We start from the raw sequence: 21,004 nt of genomic DNA, 5'->3' as shown, positions 1-21,004 counted from the left end.
GGTCTGCTCATATTTCAAAGAACATTAAATGTAAATACTGCTTCTCCATAAAATATTTATGAGTTTTTTCTCCTTTTATACAAAATAGTCCCTGATTCTGAACAGATTTATTATGTTAATGTGTTTATTATTTTTAAATAATTGCTTGATGTGGCATATGCCAACGGGATACAGAAGGCAATAGACAGAGCTCCACTGGCTAACGCTGGTACAATTTCATCAACATTTCATCCATTTAGTTAATATGGAATTACTATCCAAAGTTTAAACTCATGAATATTTTTCATGAGTTCCTATTGATACAAATGAGAACAAATGAGAAAAAATGGGAACTTTTCATGAGCAGAAGAATTTTTAAAATTTTTAGGTAGCCACTCTGCTGTCATGGAAACAGAGCACAACTCCCTCTTTCTTAGGTGTGAACTATTTGTCCAAAGCAAAGAGTAAGGAAAAGGGGACAGAAAGAATAGATGCACAAAGAAATCTGACAAAACTACCTCAGGTAAATATCAGTAGTGATAAGCTATGTTCACAGGATGTACATGACTTATATGTACCTGTATGATAATATGTGATACAAATGCACTTAGATTCTATCCTCTTTTTCTCAAAAACACATAATCCAAGTGTGTTAGTCAGCTTGGCATCATGGTGACCAACATACCTGAAAATAACAACTTGGAAGAGAAAAAAATAATTTTGCCTCTATTTCAGAGGTCTCAGGGCATGGTCACCAACTTCATTGCTCTGGGCCTGAGGTGAGGCAAAACCATAAAAAAAATATGGCAGAGAAAAACTGCTAGCTGGGCAGCTCATGACAGCCAAGAAGCAGAAAGAGAGAGAAAGGGAGAGACAGACAGACAGACAGACAGACAGACAGACAGACAGACAGAGAGACAGTGAGAGGAAAGGTCCAAGGAGAAGATGATCCATTTCAGGGCATGCGCTAAGTGACCCACTTCCTCTAAATAGGTCTGATTTCCCAATAGATGGATTAATTAATCAAATGGCTTGGTTCACTAATGAAGCTAGAGCTCTTATAAACTAGTCATTACCTAAAAACCCCACCTCGGAACCTGGCTACATTGGAGACCATGCTCCCAACACATGAGATTTGGGGGGAGAGTTCAGATCCAAACCATAGCACCAAATTTAATCATAAAAAAAATACTAAACAAATCTTAACTTAGACAAACTCTTCAAGTACTCAACCAGCATTCCTTAAACTGTCAAGATAATAAATAAGGAAAGTGAGAAACTGTCACAGCCAAGAGGAACCTAAGGAGACATGACAACTAAATGTAATGTGGCACCTTAGAGGGGACCCTTGAATGAAAAAAAAAAAGACATTAGGTAAAAACTACATAAAACTGAATGAAATACAGACTTTAGTTAATAATAATAAATCAATGTTGATTCATTAACTATAATAAATATACCACATCTATGTAAAAATTAATAGAAGAAACTGAGTGTAAGGTATATAGGAGGTAGGTAGCAATTTAGAGTTTGTAATCTGTAGCAATTTGACATTTTTCTATAAATTTAAAGCTATTATAAAATTATGTTGCTTAAAAAATAGTACATATAAGATACTCATAGAAAGTGGGATATGCATGAGCCCATAAAAGTAATTCATTAGACCTCTTATTTTATAAGAGAGAAAACTGAGGATTTACAGTAGGGTTGTTAGTTGCCAGGCCTGACAGGTAGCCTGCTCTTTGAAGAGGGCATTAAAGAAAGACTGGTGGCTAGCTGTTGGACTTCATCTTTAGTAACAATGTAACAACATTCATGGTCACTTTTGAATAAACAATTCCCAAGAAGCTATCTTTCACCCCAAAATTTTATCCATTCACTCATTTATTAATTGACTCATTAAATAATTGAACAAATATGTACCGGACACTGAGTACTGTAATTTTACCTCTAGAATTATAACCACTGGGACACTTTGGTCAAGGGATGATATTCTGGTAATTTTGCATGTCTGACTTTGTAGAAAATTCTATTTTAAATTGATCTGAATTTATATGTATCTAAGTAAGAATCATTTCAAGTCAAGTACTGGCAAAAATTGATTGAGGAGGCACATTATCACATTAAGAGAATGATGGCTCTGTGGTTCCCAGAGAGCATGTACAGTTTGTTCATACTCCAATTATGGGCTACAACTGTTAATAGTATTATCTTACAATCTTCAGTGTCTTACTCTATTCCGTTTACTACATGTTGAGGCAATTAGACTAAGAACATAGTTTTGTCTTAGGCTTCACTATTTATCCGCAGTGCAATCTTGGGCAAGGTGCCTAATCCTCTTGAACATAAGTTCCCCCAACTGAAAACTATTTTATGAAAGTAAGTTGCACAGATCAAATAAGACAACATGTGTAACATGTTTAGCACACTTAGCAAAGGCAAGTATTATCATTATTATTACTAGTATCATTACTGTTATTACTAGCATTATTAACCAACCCAATGTTTGTCCCTATTAAACAACTTTGGGAAGGTTAGGGCAGTAAGTCAGGACCTATAATAGAACATCCTTAACATTCTTAATCTTTCCATCTCTCAAGGTTTGTTGAGTAGGATTTTCTCCAACAAACTACAAATTTACTGCTGGGCCATGATTTCATGCACTGCTAATGTGGTGGCCTTGTAGACTCCCAGGAATCTAAAGAGGATATTTTCAAGTTTCTTTTTTTTTTTTTTTTTGACAGTGGGAGGAGAGAACAGGGGATCTTTTCCTGCCAAAGTTTATTTCCATATTAACATTATCATTCATTCTAAATATTCCATGGGATCCAGTTTTAGGACACACCTCTACACACTTCTCTCTTGATGTTAATTTTTTCTGACTTCATTTCCACTGTATTTAAAGATCCCATTACTCATGGTGTTCATGACTTTTATGTATAAATTCCTTGGAAAAGTTCATCCCTCCCAGGGGGACCCTGGCAAAAGAGGGCTCATCCTTACTATTCTGATCAAAAGCCCCTAAATCGAGAAGACTCTCCCTACCATCTCTGTTATGTTTGGGGCTACCCACTTGGGAAGCCTGGCAGATCCCAATATATTATACCACTGACATTGCATTGCAGTAGAAATGCCTTTTGGTAGCATTTATCTTCCTGGAGTTGTATTTGCATTAGCTCAACATCTCACCCTACCAGCTACTTGGTAATTCTGCTTTCCTTCCAAGGGCCTCACGGGGGACTCCGTGGTGCCGTCTGTTTTCCTCCTAAGTTTCACTTCAGTGGCATAAAACTAAGTTTGGGTAATAGAGGTTATGTTGTTCAATCCAGTTGCAAAAAACATTCTAAGCACAAGTGTTCCAGGTTCAGAAGAAATATTAAAGGAAACTTTTAAAGAGTTTTAATGAAAAATATCTTTTACAGAGTTCAACAATGATTACATTAATAAAAAAGCTTATTTTTGTTTGATGAAAGATTATACAGTAGTTTTTAAGGAGAAATTTTGTCTGTAGTTCATTGTTATTTCAACAAACAGATTGTGAATGAGTTTCTGATTGACATAATTATCTCAGAACTCCTTTTGTCAAGGATACCCACATAAAAACAAGTCCTACCTCTCTCTCAGGAGGATCTGGACTGTGAAGGCTGAACCCAGCTGCTGCTTCCCCCAGCACTGATGGTCTCAGTGATTCCAGAAGGACTTAGGCCTGAGGGAAATGAGAGAAAAGGGTCAATTATGGAACAAAGAAGCAGACGATTCTAAATCAGGGCAAACGCATGAGCTCCCAGGTGAAAATTAGAGAGAGGGTTTATGTGTCCTCCCATTTTTTCCATAAGCTCAAGATTTTTAATTTCTGAAATTATTTATATCTAAGATATCTTTTCACACTTCATTCGGTTGGGAAGATTTTGCTAATCTTTTATTTTTTATTTATTTATTTATTTTTTTGGTGGTACTGGGGTTCCTGGAAGCCCTTCTCCGGGCTACACTCCCAGACCTATTTTTACATTTTTATTTGGAAACAGGGTCTCCTAAGCCAGCGCGCGCCGCTGGCTTCGAACCTGCGCGATCCTCCTGTCTCTGCCTCCCAAGCGCGGGGATTACAAGCATGCGCCACCACGCCCGGCTTTGCTAATCTTTTAAATAAATAAAACATTAACTAGGTCCTTTTTCAATTTTCATACCAGTGCTTTAAATATAATTGTTTAAGTTCTATATGAAATTTTTCTGTATTCATAAGTTATTCTGTCACTAATTTGGGGTTTTTTCTATATATAACAAATCTGATATGGCCTAAAAGTTATGACATATGTCTATCTGAATAAAACATACAGATATATACATCATTATGTAAAATTTTTTTTATTTTTATTTATATGTAAAAATTTATTTTTATTTTGTTTTATATTTGATTTTGAAACAGTGTCTTCCTATGTTGCTGAGTCTCACTAAACTGCTCAGGCTGGTCTTGAATCTGTGACCATCTTGTCTCGGCCTCCCAAGTACTGGGATGACAAGCATGTGCCATCATATCTGGCCTTAATATCACATAAAATGATCACTATGAGCCGAGCGTGGTGGTGCACACTTGTAATCCCAGCATTTGGGAGGCTGAGACAGGAGGATCGCAGTTCACGGTCAGCCTCAGCTACTTAGTGAGGCCTTTTGCAACTCACTAAGACCCTGTGATCCTCCCAAATTACAGGCATGTGTCACCATGGCTGGCTTCACTGAATGCATTTGAGTATTGTTGAATATAAAAATGTGAATTCAGATACAAGGAGACAAAGTGAGCAGCACAGTAAGGGAAATAAAAAAAATTAATAGACACACAGGGAAATAAAAGAAAGACAAAGATGCAAGAGAGGATCTATATACAGGGAATAGCAATTTGCTATTCAGTCTAGAGCTCTTAAGATGGATGGAGGCTAGTTTCCATTTTCCTGCTTATACCCACATATTTCTATGCATTTAAATCATACTAATAAATTAACCCTATCAATGACATAATCTTTATTTATTAAGCATCAGTGGAGACTTGAATATAAGTATATAAAGAAAATCTCTCACCTCCTTTCCTGAAGCCCATACCACTTGCTCCAGCTTCTATAAAATGCCACCAAGGCAGTAATTCCATTTCTCTCAGGACTCACAATAAGACACAGCAACTTTTAAGTTGAATAACTCCATTCACTGTTTAGTTGGCATTCTGTGACGTGTAGTTGATTAGTTAATGAACTCGAGTTCTCTAGATGAAATTTTTTTTTCCTGAGCTCCAGGTCCATTTAACCAGCTGCCCACTAAACATTCCCAGTTGCATCCAGGGTCCCTTAAACTCAATAGTCACTCGTTGACTCATTTCTATCTTCCCTCTCCTGCTCATGCAAAGCATTTCTATTATTTTTCTATTCAAACAACAGCCCTTTCTTTTATATTCTTTTTCTAGATGAATAATAGCACCATCCATGCAAGAGCCCAAACCTTCAAAAGCTGGTAGTCTCCTCCCCTCCTCTCAGCTGCCCCCACCCGACATTACCTGGATGCTCATCAGTCCCTTCAGTTTTGCGTCCTAATTATCTTCCCTTCTGGGTTATTCCAAGAGCCTTGGCCTCTAGCTTCTTCCCTTCCACATCATTCCTCTTTCACAGTGAAGTCTGGGGGTTTCACCCTTTTTGTGTGTGTATGGTACTGGGGATTGAACCCAGGGGCATTCTACCTCCGAGCCGCACCACCAGCCTTATTTTTTATGCCTTATTTTGAAATGGGGTCTCACTAAGTTGCAGAGGGTCTCACTTAAGTATCTGAGGCTGGCCTTGAACCTGAGATCCTCCTGTCTCTGCCTCCCAGGTACTAAGATTACAAGCATACGCCACCATGCCCAGCTAGATTCATCCTTTTTAATATGTTTTCACCATTTTCCATTTGCTTTTCAGGATAAAAGAATCTTACTTTTCTAGCATGGCATAAGAGGTATTCCATGTGCTTGCTTCATTCTATCTCTCTAATTTAATCTCCTACACTTCTGGTTCCAGCCATATGAAACCACCTGTCAAGCCCAGGTTGTCACTTTCTTCTTCACCTCAAGGCTTCTGTTAATAGGAGTGCCCTGTCCTCCATTCACTGTCTAAATAATTCCTATTCCATTATAATATTGTTGGTTCCTAGAACACTACTCCTAAGTGAACCTTTTTAAATTGAAACCAAAAGAAAGTCAAACAGATGCTAGAGTTCCAGTACTGTTTGCTCCAAACAGTATCTTGTGTGCCTTTATTCTTAACATACACAATAGATTCCCTTTTTAGCCATTTATTTCTGCTTTCTGCTGACTAATAATGACTCTTTGGGTGAGAAGTAGGAGGGACAGAATATGTTGGAAAATGAAAGTGAGTTGAAATATATTTATCAAAATGTTATATCTAGAGCTGAGTATGGTGGCGTACACTTGAAATCCCAGTACTTGGGAGGCTGAGACTGGAAGATCGCAGGTTCAGGGCCAGCCTCAGCTACTTAGTGAGGCCCTCTGCAACTTACAGAAACCCTGTTTCAAAATTTAAAAAAAAATTTTATTTAGATGACTTGAGAAATTTGATAAAACACTCATACACACACACACACACACACACACACACACACACACACACTAGGAAAGGGGAAAAGCTATTCAATCATCTTCCTGTCTTCTCCCTTCATCACACATATTTTTCTCAAGGTAAAAATCAAAATCACTCCATGTCCTTTAAAAATCCCTCAAGTTTCATATTTTATGGCTTCAAGAGTCTGCCTCCCCGAGGTTCGTGTGTAGACTAGTTATTTTCTTCTGTAAGGAAGCTGTGTAGTTCTGGTTTGGAAGATCCCAAGGGAGGCAGTGCTTGCAGCCCTGTCTTCTTCCACTCCCTCCTCCCTCCGGTCCTGGCTGGAGCAGCCAGGCTGTCAGTCCCAAGCAAGAGACAAGGCAGACAAAGGTTCATTTGTAAAGAACCTCCTTCCAGCACCTCCTCTCTTCTTCGTTTGCCCAAACTCACCCAGTGAGTCGGAGCATTTAAGATTCTTCTGCTAATACGACCAAAAGGAAAGAAGCAAAGGGTATGTAATCTTTTTTCTATAGAAAACATTTGATGTCACTTATTCTTTTTTCATACTGCTTCCATGTATTAGAGAAGAAATATATACGTGTGTGTTGAGTCAGAAGGGAAGACAGAGAGACAGAGAGATCCTTTGAGGAGATGGTGCATGCACTTTGGAAAAATGTTGTTTCCTGGAATACAGGAAAAGAAGCAAATAAAACACAATAGAAAATATATAGTATTTTACTGGAAAAGTCACTTATTCATAGGTTTATGAAGAGGGGGATTCCTCACTGTTAGCCATTTAATGTACAGCTCTACTCTGAATCTAGTCTCATACAACAGGACTTATTCTACCCCTCAGAATTACGTGTGGATGATGAAGTATATAAGATGGCTTTAAACGCAATAGCTTTTTCTCTTCATTATCTATTAGACATAAAGTTAATAGCAATGTCCAAGAAATAAAATGTTTTTGCTTTTAAAACTTCTTATTCCTGAAAAGAAACTGGTAAAAAAAAAAATGTGATACAAAGAGGGAATTCACTGAATTCGTCCTTGGTGTTGCCACCATGGAACACAACACAGAGTCTGTGTTGCTAAGATAAAGGGAACACTTTTCCCTTTGGGTCTTAGAAAAATTATTCTTCAAAATCCCTTAACTTAGTTACACAGGCTATGAACACCTCTCCCCAGTCCTTTAAGTCCTTTACTCTTGTGATGATGATTTATTGTGGTCAGGAAAACAATTAGCATGATGCACGGCTGGATATTAATATCAATCTTCTAACCTCCTCTGAGAGGCCTGAAGGCAGACCACCCGCGGGGAGGAGGTAGACTTTACCCACACCTGAAGGTGTCTTGGGTTTTTAGACTATGTCTGTTATAAGGATCTTTGAAAAGCTTATCCATGTTCTAATACTTCTTCTGTTTCTTTATGTACACTTTGAGAAATTTCTTTTCAGGACTTCGTCCATCTAGTATAAACCTCTTCTCAGACAGTTAATAAGAAAAAGAGAGAATTTTAAAAAAAAGCAGTGTTGGGTTTTTTGGGGTTTTTTTGTATCCAAAAGAAATGAGAGGGACACATCAGAACCTGGGCAAAAGCCTCATTTTGATATTACAAACATCAAGTTCTGGGCTGGAGTTTTCATTTAATTTTCAGCATTGCTTCTCTCTTGCTGCTTTTTGAGAGAAATCTGAAAGTGGACTGCTCCTCCTGTCTCATACATCAACTCCGATTCATTCCACTGCTCTTAATACCAGTTCCCAGAGCTGCCACGGCTGCCTGCATGAGCACTGTACCCTGTATAGTGTCTGAATACTTAAACTGCAAGGTCCTGTAAGTTTGGGCTATTAAATAGGATATTTTTTCAAGTCTTCACTTAACTCCAGTCATTCAAAAGCTTGCTGCAAATATCCTCACAGGATCAAACTCTGCAATTCCCTACAGATAACAGCAGGTAATAATAGGCAATAATTAATGTTAACCAGAAATATCTTTTTCATAATTCTGTATCCTCTTGCAATGATTTTTTTAAATTGCACCAGTATTGGGATATGACTGTCATTGTACAACATTAGGAACAATGTTGAATACCCAAAACTGAATTCAAAAGAGAAATGCATAAACAATTAAATTTCTCTTGCTTATTCCTTCAGATCTTCAATTTTTGTCTTCTTTTATAATTTGGATACCCCAAGAGAAAACGTAAATGCACACATGTCAAATGAAAGAGAAAAAAAAGAACAAATTTGTTTCAAATTGGCCAAAGTCCTTTCACCCTGGTTGTCACTTGAAAATATATATATGATTTTGATGGATTACCAAAGATTGAGCTTTGTGTCTTTTATTGAATAATACAACCAATGTATCCCAGGAATATACTGACTCAGACATTTTTCCATTTGCTAAATAAAAGTTAAAGCTATTTATCTGCACCTAACTAAAGGCAGAAGAGAAGGCTTCAGTTAAAGTGTATAATTTATAATGTGTTAAAAAAAAAAAAGCCTACCATAAGTGCTTGCCAGGTGTGGAACTTTCCATGGTTGTATGTGACTGAGACTGTGGTAAAAATAGCACTTTATGCTTTGGCATAGACACGGGGCACATGGTATGGCAACATACCTGCTTTTCCACCACTTTATTTGTTCATTCCTTTAGTGCATGTTTTCAAACACTTACTGTGAGCTCAGCACTGAAGCAGGTTCTCCAAGAGATTTTTAAATGAAGTTCCTTGCCTTCATGGCACTAGCATCTCCTTCCAGTCCTCTGAATATCAGACCACCCACGCCTTATCCTTTGCCATGCCTCCTCTTAGCCTGTATTCACTGCCCTGCCAAGCCATAGCTATACTATTATCACCAAATACATTGATTACTCTCAGACTTGTATTTCCAGCCTTGACCTTCAGACTCATATTCAACAGCCTAGTTTTTTGACATCGTGTGTGTGTGTGTGTGTGTGTGTGTGTGTGTGTGTGTGCGCGCGCGCGCGTGTGTTTTACTGGGGATTGAACCCAGGGGCATCCTACTTTGAGTTACACCCCCTGACCTATTTTATTTTGGAACAGGGTCTCACAAAATTGTGGAGGGCCTCCCTGAGTTGGTGAGGCACAACCCTGAATCTGTGATCCTCCTGTCTCAGTCTCCCTCCCAAGTACTGGTATTACAAGCATGTACCACCATGGCTGGCTCAGTATCTTCTCTTGGATGCTTAGAAGGCATCTCCAATTTAACTATCCCCCAAACTTCCTCTGGAATTCTTCCCAACTTGGCTCCTTCCAATTATTTCTCAGTTCAATAAGTGATGATACCATCCAGCCCCCAAACCTCATAATCATCCTTTGATTTATTTCCCCTCTTCCCGCATATCTCCAGTCAGTTCTTACCAAAAGCCTCTTAGCTTCTACCTCCAGTTTTGCTACAGTACAACATAAATCTTTTTTAAAGACATAAATCAGAACATGTTACTAACCTGCCTAAATTTTCCACTGGTTTCCCAAAATATTCAGTAAAATCTAAACTTCTTATCATGCCCTATAAGGCCCTTTATGATCATTCCACATCTTTCCTGGCAATAAGCAAAGTCACAGAATGATCAATTCACTAAATGGTTATTTGGCTCGTGATCAATTTTCTACTCCCACACATCCAGTTGTAGCCATATTCTCCATATGGTTAAGTGGCTTATAAAGCGTAGCATGCTGACAATGATGAGGCATTATTTAGTCAGATTCATAGTTCTTGTAGTGCAGATTATACATAAGTGCTATGGAAACACAGAGCAAGGAAGCTGTAAGAGTGTATGGAACTGCTCCAGGAAGCCTCCTTTAAAAATAGAAGTTTGAAGGTAGGTGTGGTGGTACACACCGCTAATCTCAGTCCTTGGGAGGCTGAAACAGGAGGATTACAGGTTCAAGGCCAGCCTCAGCAACTTAGAGAGACTTTCAGCAATTTAGAGAGATCCTGTTTCAAAATAAAAAAATAATAAAATGGGGTTGGGGATATAGGCCAGAGGTAGAATGGCCCTGAGTTCCATCCCTAGTAACAGAAAGAGAGAGGGAGGGAGAGAGAGAGAGAGAGAGAGAGAGAGAGAGAGAGAGAGAGAGAGAGAGATTGATTTTTTTTGTCTTTAGTGGATGCTTCTGTCCAACTTAACATGAAGGGAAAAGTCAAAAGTAACAAGTCAAAGAGATGACTGGTCTGACCGGCTAGCTCAACAGTAATGAATGCTGGATGTGGAGAAGTAGAATTTAGATAACATGAAATCTGCCTAGGGCCTTGCAGAATTTTTTGGTTTTGGAGAATCATTTATTCAGTTCAACAAATTTGAGCCAAAAATTGTATTTGCCACTGAGTATGTGGTGGTAAATAAAACAGATTGCTCTTACTGAACTTAAAGTCTCATAGGGATGATAGACATAAAATGAGTCAATTCTCAAATAGTTTAAAATGTAATCAATGTCCTAAAAGAAAAGAAGAGGGTACTATAAAGAGTCAGGTCGAAACTCCCTTAGGTGGGAAGGACTTTGAAAGACTGACATTTAAATTGAGTCCTGAAAGACCAGAAGCCAGCTGAGTAAAGAGCATTTCCAGTAGAGAAGAAATCTATAGAAAGACCATAATGGAAGAAGAAAAGTTGCCTTTTAACTGTGAGTTAATACTGAGTACACTTTTTATTGTAATTTTGTAAAAAATAAGGTGAAATGAGTTGTTTTCTAATAAAATATAAATCATCAAAATTAACCCAGGAAGTAAAAGTTGTGTAATATTTGGGCTATATTTATACTAAAAATTGTTGTCTATCTGAATTTCAAACATAACTGGATATCTTGTATTTTATCTAGCATCCTTTTTTTTAAACTAGAGATTGAACCCAGGGACATTCTATCTGAGCTATACTCCCAGTCCTATTTTATTTTTTATTTTAAAACAGGGTCCCGCTAAGTTGCTGAGGGCCATACTATATTGCTGGTCTCGAATCTGGGATCCTCCCGTCTCAGCCTCCCAGGTACTGGGACTACAAATTCCATTATGCCCTGCTACATCCTTTACATTTTTAACAATGCTAAATGTTGTTTTCTGAGTGAAGATATCATGTATATAATAAGAGACACAAGACTATAAAAGAGGTCAGGAGTGATGATATATGGATTTATAATTCATCTGCTTTTATGTAGTAGAGTTAATGGACATGCCCTGAGAAATAAACACCAGTTAATTCAAAATTTGACATAATTTTTGGGCTTTTCTACTTATCTACTTATCCTTTCTACCTGTTCTCATTGCCTTACAAACCTGTGCTTCCTTTCTAATTCTCTTTCACTGGTTTATAACCTTTTCCTCTTATTTGCTTTTCACACAGTCCATAAATGTATGAGTTAGTACTTTTCACTAACGTTTTAAAGTTGGAATTAAATCAGATATTTATAACTCTAAGTAAATATACAGAAAATCTCAAAATGACTAACTCAAGTTAGAATGTGAAATAAAAAAATCTGAGACTCATAGGATTATGATGGAGTATTTTTATTTTCTATAGTTAAAAAAAATCAGTGAAGTTAGGCCAGTGCAGTGGCAATCCTATAGTTCTAGTTACTGGGGAGACTGATGGAGAAAGATCACTTGAGCTCAGGAGTTTAAGACCAGCCTGGGCAAAATAACAAGGTCCTGTCTTGAAAAAATTAAAAAAAAATTAAATCTACAATGATTCACCCTTAACCTATATCTGATTACTGAAAATCCATGTTAAAATTTCCCCTCAAAAATAGTGTTTTCTTTCAAAGGACAATAAGCAAAGAGAAGTATCCAGCTGTCCTTCCTCTTTCCATAGTGGAAAAAATACGTCTACACCTGTCAATACTATGAAATCTGAGTGACGAGGGGTCTAATCTGGATCTCACCGCTATTTTGCTATTCTTCCCTTACTATGATAGGCTGCATTTTCTTCATGTCTTGTAGAGAGGCCAGGGAAGCCCAATTATATAATGATGAATATCTATAGCTGAGCATGCAAATACCATAATAAAAGAATTATCTCCAAGCCGGGCATGGAGGCTCAGACTTATAATCCCAGCTTTTGGGAGGCTGAGAACAGAGGATTGCTGTTCGCAGACAGCCTCATCTACTTAGTGAGGCCCTCTGCAACTCAGTGAGACCCTGTTTCAAAAATAAAAAATAATTAAAAAAAAAAGGCTGGGGGTGTAGCTTGGGGGTAGAATGCCCCTGGGTTTCATCCCCAGTACAGAAAAAAAAAAAGAGAGAGAGAGAATTACCTCCTAAAACAGGAATTAGACTTTTTTGCTATGATTCCAAGGGTTCAAACCAGGACTGATGGGTGGAAGCTACAGATATTTTATAATAAGGGGAATGCCGGTGGGATGTGGTGACCCAGTCAATAGCGAGTTCCCCGTTATTATGGGCATTCGAGGAAAGTTAGATGATTTAAAGGGGAAATCAAGCTTTCATTTTCAGCTGTGGCTGAGTTGAAAGTAGTCTATGTGGATAAAAATTCAAACTCAGTAAGAATTTGCAACAAGAATGGCTCCTAAAAATTATTCTAGAAGATTAAAAATCTTAACTGAACTATAAACACATCTGTAGAATAACATCTGTCAATGTCAGTATAAATGAGCTTTTATTTTCTTCAGGTAAAAGCTAGGTTTTATTAGGATGTAAGATATGCAAGGTCAAAATCTGCCCCCCCTTCCTTTGTACAGTTCTGGGGCTGGAATCCAGGGCCCTGTGCATGCTAGGGGAGTGCTCTACCACTGAGCTACACTCTAGTTACAAGATTAATTGTATATGATGCTGGTATTTGTTCTACAAATTTACCTGAGTTTATACTATCTTAAAAGCAGCTGTCTTGTGGTGAATGCACACAGACAAAAGTAATATAAATTTGGGTACCTATTAACCCAGGGACATTCTACCTCCAAGCTATACTCCCAGCCCTATTTTTAATTCTTTATTTTGAAACAAGGTCTCACTAAGTTACAGAAGGCCTCACTAAGTAGATGAGGCTGTCTGCAAACCTTTATGATCCTCCTATCTCAGCCTCACAAGTACCGGGATTACAAGTGTGCGCCACCATGCCTGGCTGAATTCCATCTTTTAAAAACAAACACTAGCCAGTAGTGGTGGCCCATAATCTCAGCGCTTGGGAAGCTGAGACAGGAGGAATGCATAGGTTCGAAGCCAGCCTCAGCTACTGAGTGAGGCTCTCAGCAACGTAGTGACTCTGTTTCCAGATAAAATATAAAATAGGTCTGGGAGTGTGCCGGGAGGTAGAAAAGCCCCTGGGTTCCACCCCCAGTACCATAAAAATAAATAAATAAATAAATAAATAAATACACTAATATATTTTGTTTTTTCTTTTATCTCAGGGCCCCCCCAAAAAATGAAATCCATGGTACTTGTCATCATTGGGCTAACTCTGCTGCTTGGAGCACAAGCCATGCCTTCAAATCGCTTGTCTTGCTACAGAAAAATACTAAAAGATCGCAATTGTCACAACCTTCCAGAAGGAGTACCTGACCTGCCACAGATTGATGTAAACCTCCAGGATCATTTCTGGGATGGAAAGGGGTGTGAGATGATCTGTTACTGCAACTTCAGCGAATTGCTCTGTTGTCCCAGGTAAGAAATGAAATCATAGAGTGTGTTGCTATGAAATTCATGTGGAACAACTATTTTAAAGACGTCCCTTCAAAATGAATTTACAAAGTAATCACCCTTGTAAGTAAAATTCTTTCAGATACTAGCTGTTTTCTAGAATCATCACCCATGTGTGCAGAGAACTCAATGTTTTTGCTTTGGAAATGGTTTGGCAGGTTTAATCAAATGAAACAAAACCAGAAAATAAATAATATTTTGATCTGTTAGATTCTCATTCTCCCATCTGATTTTGTACTACACACACACACACACACACACACACACACACACGAACACACACATCAATTGGCAACAGAAATGAACCTCAAGGTTGTCCTTTTTAACCAATTAAAAGTTTTAGATAAAAGATGCTAGTGAACAATATCAAGTAATTAGCTGAACAGAAAAGTTGAGTAATGGTCAAATACAAATTTTCTACTTCCATGAGTAAACTAATTAAATATGAGCTAAATAATAGTTGAAAACAATTTACATTTTATTTTTTATTTTGAATCAGGGTCTCACTAAATTGCTAAGGGCCTCACTAAGTACCTGAGCCTGGCCATGAACCTGCAATCCTCCTTTCTCAGCCTCCCAAGTACTGGGATTACAAGCATGTGCCACCATGCCTGGAAACATTTTACATTTTAGAAAGAAGGTGTATTTTAAGTATAAAGCAATGGTAGATAAATCAATAAATTTTTTTAGCTCTTGATTTTAAAAATCATTTTCCTCTAGTTATTGAGGAGTTTTTCAAATCTTGGAAATTTCATACTGAAATTAACTTTTTCAAAATACTTTTAATATATGCCATCATATTTTCATTCTTCTAAGAAACCTATAAGGCAGAAAAGATAAATATGACTATCTTACCAAGGAGAGGCACAGAGACTTGAAAAGATCATCAGTATCCCACACAATTAGCTAATATCAGCTCTGATACTAGAAGCTAGATATTCACATTTGGATCAAGTTTTTGTTTTTGTTTTGTTTTGTTCTATAAACCAGTTGGTTTTCAAACTGAGGTTCCCAGAACAGCAGCTTCAGCCTCACCTGAGTCACCTGAGTTCAGTGCACATCCATTCTTGGACCTTATCACAGACCTACTGAATCAGAAACTCTGGAGGTGGAGCCCAGCAATTGTGTTTGTTTATTTATTTATTTATTTATTTATTTATTTATTTATTTAGTGCTACTGGGGTTCCTGGAAACCCTTCTACCTCTGGGCTACACTCCTAGGCCTATTTTTTTATATATATGTTTATTTGGAAACACAGTCTCTGAAGCCAGAGCGGATGGCTTCGAACCTGCGCGATCCTCCTGTCTCCGCCCCCAAGCACGGGGATTACAAGTGTGCGCCACCACGCCCGACAGCAATTATGTTTTAACAAAACCTCCTGGTGATTCCAATGCATAATGGGGTTTGAGAATCACTTGGGTTAATTGGTCCCATAAAATAACTTACTTTTTCTTGTACTACATAAATGAAATACCAATATGAAAATACATTACTTGCTTTTGCTATTGTATTACTTGAAATAAATGCACTGAAATGAACTTGTACTTATTTTATGATGTAATATTGTAATTATTTGTGCTATGAATGTGAAGAGGAGTATGGATATACAGAAGTGATTTCTTTTTTTTTTTTTTTTTTTTTTTTTTTTTGCAGGTCTGGGAATGGAACCCTGTGGCATTCGACCTCCGAGCTACATACCCTGCCCTATTTTTTGTTCTTTATTTTGAAACAGGGTCTCACTGAGTTGCAAAGGGCCTAAGTAGCTGAGGTTGTCCGTGAACTGTGATCCTTCAGTCTCAGCCTCCCAAATGCTGGGATTACAAGAGTGCGTCATCACACCCGGCTCAGAAGTGATTTCTCTTTGATTTGGGATACTGTTTTTCCAATAGCAACAAATTTATCTTGCTGTGTATATTTATAATAAGCTATAATCATAAACTACTTCACATGTATACACAATCTTATATTATTTCATGCTTTTTTATATATTACCTTATGTAATATTACTAACCAGAAAAGGGTTGAAGAGTTGTACTTTTTTTTTTTTTAACATTCCTTCTTTACTTATAAAACCCAGAAAGAGATGGATGTGGTGGTGCATGCCTGTAATCCCAGTACTTGGGAGGCTGAGACAGGAAAATCGCAGGTTTGAAGCCAGCCTTAACAACTTAGTGAAACTCTCAGCAACTTAGTGAGACGCTGTTTTCAAATAAAAAATAAAAATAGGGCTGGGGGTAGAGCCAAGAAGTAGAAGACCCCAGGGTTCAATCATCAGTATCAAATAAATAAATAAAAATAAAACCCAGAATAATATTTATAATCACTTTCTAAGAAATGTATAACATCTGTTTCCTACCTGCCAGAATCAAGCTTCATGGCCCATCACCATATTAGAGAAGTAGAACTTTATGTACAATTATAAAATTTTGAAATTTTCTAGTTTTTCCTAGAGATAAATGATAGCATAATCTCAAGAGCAGATAGGAAGGGAGGAGAAGAATCAGTTACCTTATTGGTCTTTGTTGCTCCTGGGCCAAATCTTTTCATCCATTGCTTTGCACGTCAGTCACCTAAAACAGACAGTCATATCTGAAATCCCAGGAAGCACTGTCCGTTTTTAATCTAGAAGTAGACTAAACTACACCCGAGCTTCCAACTGAATTTAATTGATGTTATACTTTCTTTCAGAGATGTCTTCTTTGGACCAAAGATCTCTTTTGTGATACCTTGCAACCATCGCTGAGAATCATCACGCATTCTGGAGAAGGCCCCACACACTCTACCATATCAGCCTAACTGCGTTTCCAATTTCTATCTGGTGCGATAAAACGCAGATTCTATGAAATCTTACTTGTCCATGACAAGTAAACCTGTATTAAAGAAGGAGTAATAAAAGTTATTTCAATTCATTTTTTTTCCTGTGGACATTGTTAATACTGGTTAAAATTTTTGCCTAGGGAATTTTGCATTTATGAGGTAGTTGCTACACTCAGTAAAATGTATTCTGTGCCCCACTTGGAGAACCACAATCCTGGCTCAGAGCCTGAGAATACTTTTAGTTCCTAATTGTCCGTTTTTGACAATGCATCTGTGGGGGGGGGGATAAACTTTTTAGAGGGGAATCTAGAAGTTTTCTAATAAGCAGGGAAAGAAGAAATAATAATTAAGTGAATATTTATGCCTGCCAAGTACTCTGAGCATGTTCTCATTTGACTGTTTTAAAAACAACACTTTTGAAATAATATTCTTAGCTTTATTTTTCAGGTGCCAACTCAAGCTTAAGATACTAGCTTAAAATCAAGGCAAAATTGAAAGAGCTCCAATTCTAAAACTCATATACTACACAATCACATACAATTATAGCCTTAAACCCTGATACTTGTCCCTGAAGTACAAATTTTTATTGAGAATAACAAATACACAGTAAGAAAGAGAAATAATGACTGGGTGTGGTGGCACTTGTCTGTAATTCCAGTACTTGAAAGGCTGAGACAGAAGGATCACAGGTTTGAGGTTAGCCTTAGCAATTTAGGGAGACTTTCAGCAACTTAGTGAGACTCTGCTTTAAAATTAAAAATAAGAAGGAATGGGGATGTAGCTTAGAGGTAGAATGCCCTTGTCTTTAATCCCCAGTACAAAAAAAATAAGGCGAGTCTTACTCTAGCATCTATATTTAACTACTACGTGTGTAATAGTATCATCTGATTTATTTTCTCCTTAGGTAAGTAAGCCTTTTCTGGATAAACCACACAATTACACATTCTAGATAGCTCCCATGGGCTGAAAGCTTTCTGAATAACAATTTTTGCATTTTTGTCTTTGACTTTTTATATTCTTTTTCTTACTAGAAGCCTCACTTGGCTGATAATAAAATTGACAAGAAGTTACTAATAGCTCATCTCTTCTAGATAAAACTCCTCTTTTAAACATCATAATTCATAGGGATTTTGTGAATATTTTTCTTTGTGTGTGTGTGCTTTTGTTGGTGCATTATAGTCTCACATCATAATGTAAATCAGGTTGGAATATTTTGTTTGCAGGGATTAGGTACTGATCCTAGAGTGTTAGAGAAGTGTAAGCAACATGGATGGGAGAGGGGAACCCAGAGGGCGCTGGGGAGGAGAGATGGTACATCTAATGATGGAGACTATTCAAATAATCCTTTGTTCATGCATGAAGTTCTTTGTATCCTTGTAAAGATTATCTATCTGTGTGGGGGTCGGGGGCAGAGAACAGGGTGGGAGCCAGAGGGAAGCACTCAACAGAGGCTGCGTGTGCGCATATATTTGTCACTTTGAACCTCACTATGACGTATAATTACAATGCACCAATTAAAAAAAAGGAAAGAAAACCCGAAACAATGAGCAACAACTATTAAAGGACAAGTAGAAACATTCATAGATTGTTTTTGCAACTTTTCCCTTCCTTATTATTACCAATAGGTAGTACACATGAGTTCTTTCCATAATCATGTTTTAAAAGAAGGAACAAGAAAAGACTCCCTGCATTTACTACTGCTATTCAACATTACGCTGGAAGTCCTAGCCACAGCAATACGACAAAATAAGTAAATAAATGAAAGGCATCCAGATTGAAAAAAAGAAGAAAAACTGTCTTTATTAACATATAACATGATTCTATATAAAGAAAATCCCATGAAATCCACAGAAAAACTCTTGGAGCCAATAAGTCAAGTCAGCACGGTTGTGGGGCCAGCACAGCATCAGTCCTGTTTCTATACATACTACTAATGAAATCTGGAAATGAGATCAAGAAAACAATCTCATTTGCACCAGCATGAAAAAGAACAAAACACCTAGGGATAAACTTAACCAAGGAGGTCAAAGCCTTGTACAATCAAAACTATAAAACACTGAAGAAGTGGAAAGATTTTTCATATTCATAAATTTGAGTGCATTTACTGGTGGCAACTGTAAAGCAGTGTGCAAGTTTAAGGTATTCCATTACCTTCTAATGATCTTTTGGACGACAAAAATTCATCCTCAAATTCATATAGAACTACAAGGGGCTCTGAATAGCCCAAAATTTTTTTGAGAGAAACTCACATTACGACTCATATCTCTTGATTTCAAAACTTATAATAGGGCTAATACACACAGACTAATGAAATAGAAATAAGAGTACAGAAACAACCCACCCACACCTAGGGCTAAATGATTTTAAACGAGGGTGTGAAGATCATTCAGTGAGGAGAGAATAGTCTCTTTGAAAACGGATGCTGGTACTACACCCCAACCATACTACCTGTGTGAAAATTGACAGCACAGTGGTTTGATGATCTAAATGGAGGAGCTAAAACTACAGTATTCTAAAAGAAAACACAGACATCAATCTTCGTGACACTGGATTTTGCAATGGATTCTTAGACTTGAGGCCAAAGAGAAATAAAAGAAAAACTAGTTAAACTTGACAACATAAAAATTAAAAAACTTTGGGGCGTCAAAGCATAAAAAATGTAAAAAATAAAGGCAACTTACAGAATGGGGACAATATTTGTAAATTATTCATCTGATAAAGGCTTAAAATCCAGAATAAGGAACCTTTAGAACTCAACAACAAAAAAGTCACCCAATTCAGAAGTGAATTAAGAACACGAGTAAATATTTCTCTAAAGAAGATGTACAAGGGACAGCAAGTACAGGAAAAGATGTTATTAAGGATATACACATCCAAACTACAGTGCCACTTCACACTCAGCTGTTTAAAGGAAGGCTTTACTTTTAAAAATTACTAGTGTTGAATTGGGGAAAGTAGCTCTCATACATAGCTGGTCGGAATGTACAATGGTTCAGCTACTTGGAAAGTTAAGCTCCTCACAAAGGTTCCATGGTGAATTGTAGTATGACTCAGCAATCCTACAGCCAGACCTATACTCAAAAGAAATGAAAACACACATCCACAGAAAAACTTGTATGTGAATGATTATAGCAGCACCACTCATAACCGCCAAAGGCAGAAACTCAGTGCTCATCAAGGGATGAATTATTTTTAAATTCAGGGAAGTTTACAGAATCCAAACTATGGGTAACACAGATACAATGAAGTATTATTCATCCTTCAAAAGCAACAAAGTACTGATTTGTGCTACAACTTAGATGAATCTTGAAAACAGTATGCTAAGAAAAAGAAAGACATAAAAGGACAGGAATTGTATGATTCCTATTATATGATATATCAGTAATAGGCAATTCCACAGAAACAAAAAGCAGATTAGAGGTTACCAGTGAATGGAAGAGGAAGGAAAGGAGAGTGGTTATGTAGGACTGTTTAGGGGGATTATGAGAATACTTGAAATGAGAGCTGGTGGTTGTATAACTTTGGGAATACATTAAATACCACTTAATTGTACAATAAAAAAGTAGCTAACTATATATTTTGGAAATTTCCCTGAATTTAAAAATAATTTATGTAGAAATGATATAGCTTATTTTTGCTTTCTATTTTTTTATCTATATATATTTTTGGTGGTACTGAGGATTGAACTAAGGGATATTTTACCTCTGAGTTTCACCCCCCAGCCTTTTAAAATTTTAATTTTATTAGTATTGAGCCAGCTATAGTGGTGCACGCTTGTAATCCCAGCATTTGGGAGGCTTGGGACTGGAGGGTTGCGGTTCTTGGATGGCCACAGCTACTTAGCGAAGCCCTTCGCAACTCAGTGTGACCTTGTTTCAAAAATAAAAAGACTAGATGGGCGTGGTGGTGCATGCTTGTAATCCCAGCATTTGGAAGGCTGAGACAGGAGGTTCACAGTTCGAGGACA

General features: G+C 37.4%; 1 protein-coding gene across 1 annotated transcript; it reads left to right on the top strand.

Moving 5' to 3' along the window:
• Positions 1 to 13,944: 13,944 nt before the first annotated feature.
• Positions 13,945 to 16,963, top strand: SCRG1 (stimulator of chondrogenesis 1; the record flags this gene model as incomplete). Its single annotated transcript, XM_080710227.1, has 2 exons — positions 13,945 to 14,183; positions 16,909 to 16,963. The coding sequence occupies 2 exons, from the start codon at positions 13,945 to 13,947 to the stop codon at positions 16,961 to 16,963; spliced, it is 294 nt and encodes a 97-aa protein (XP_080566353.1).
• Positions 16,964 to 21,004: the final 4,041 nt, after the last annotated feature.

Source organism: Muscardinus avellanarius (assembly GCF_963383645.1).
Source record: "Muscardinus avellanarius genome assembly, chromosome: 14".
Lineage (NCBI taxonomy): Eukaryota > Metazoa > Chordata > Mammalia > Rodentia > Gliridae > Muscardinus > Muscardinus avellanarius.
This window is presented reverse-complemented; position numbering and strand designations above follow the sequence as displayed.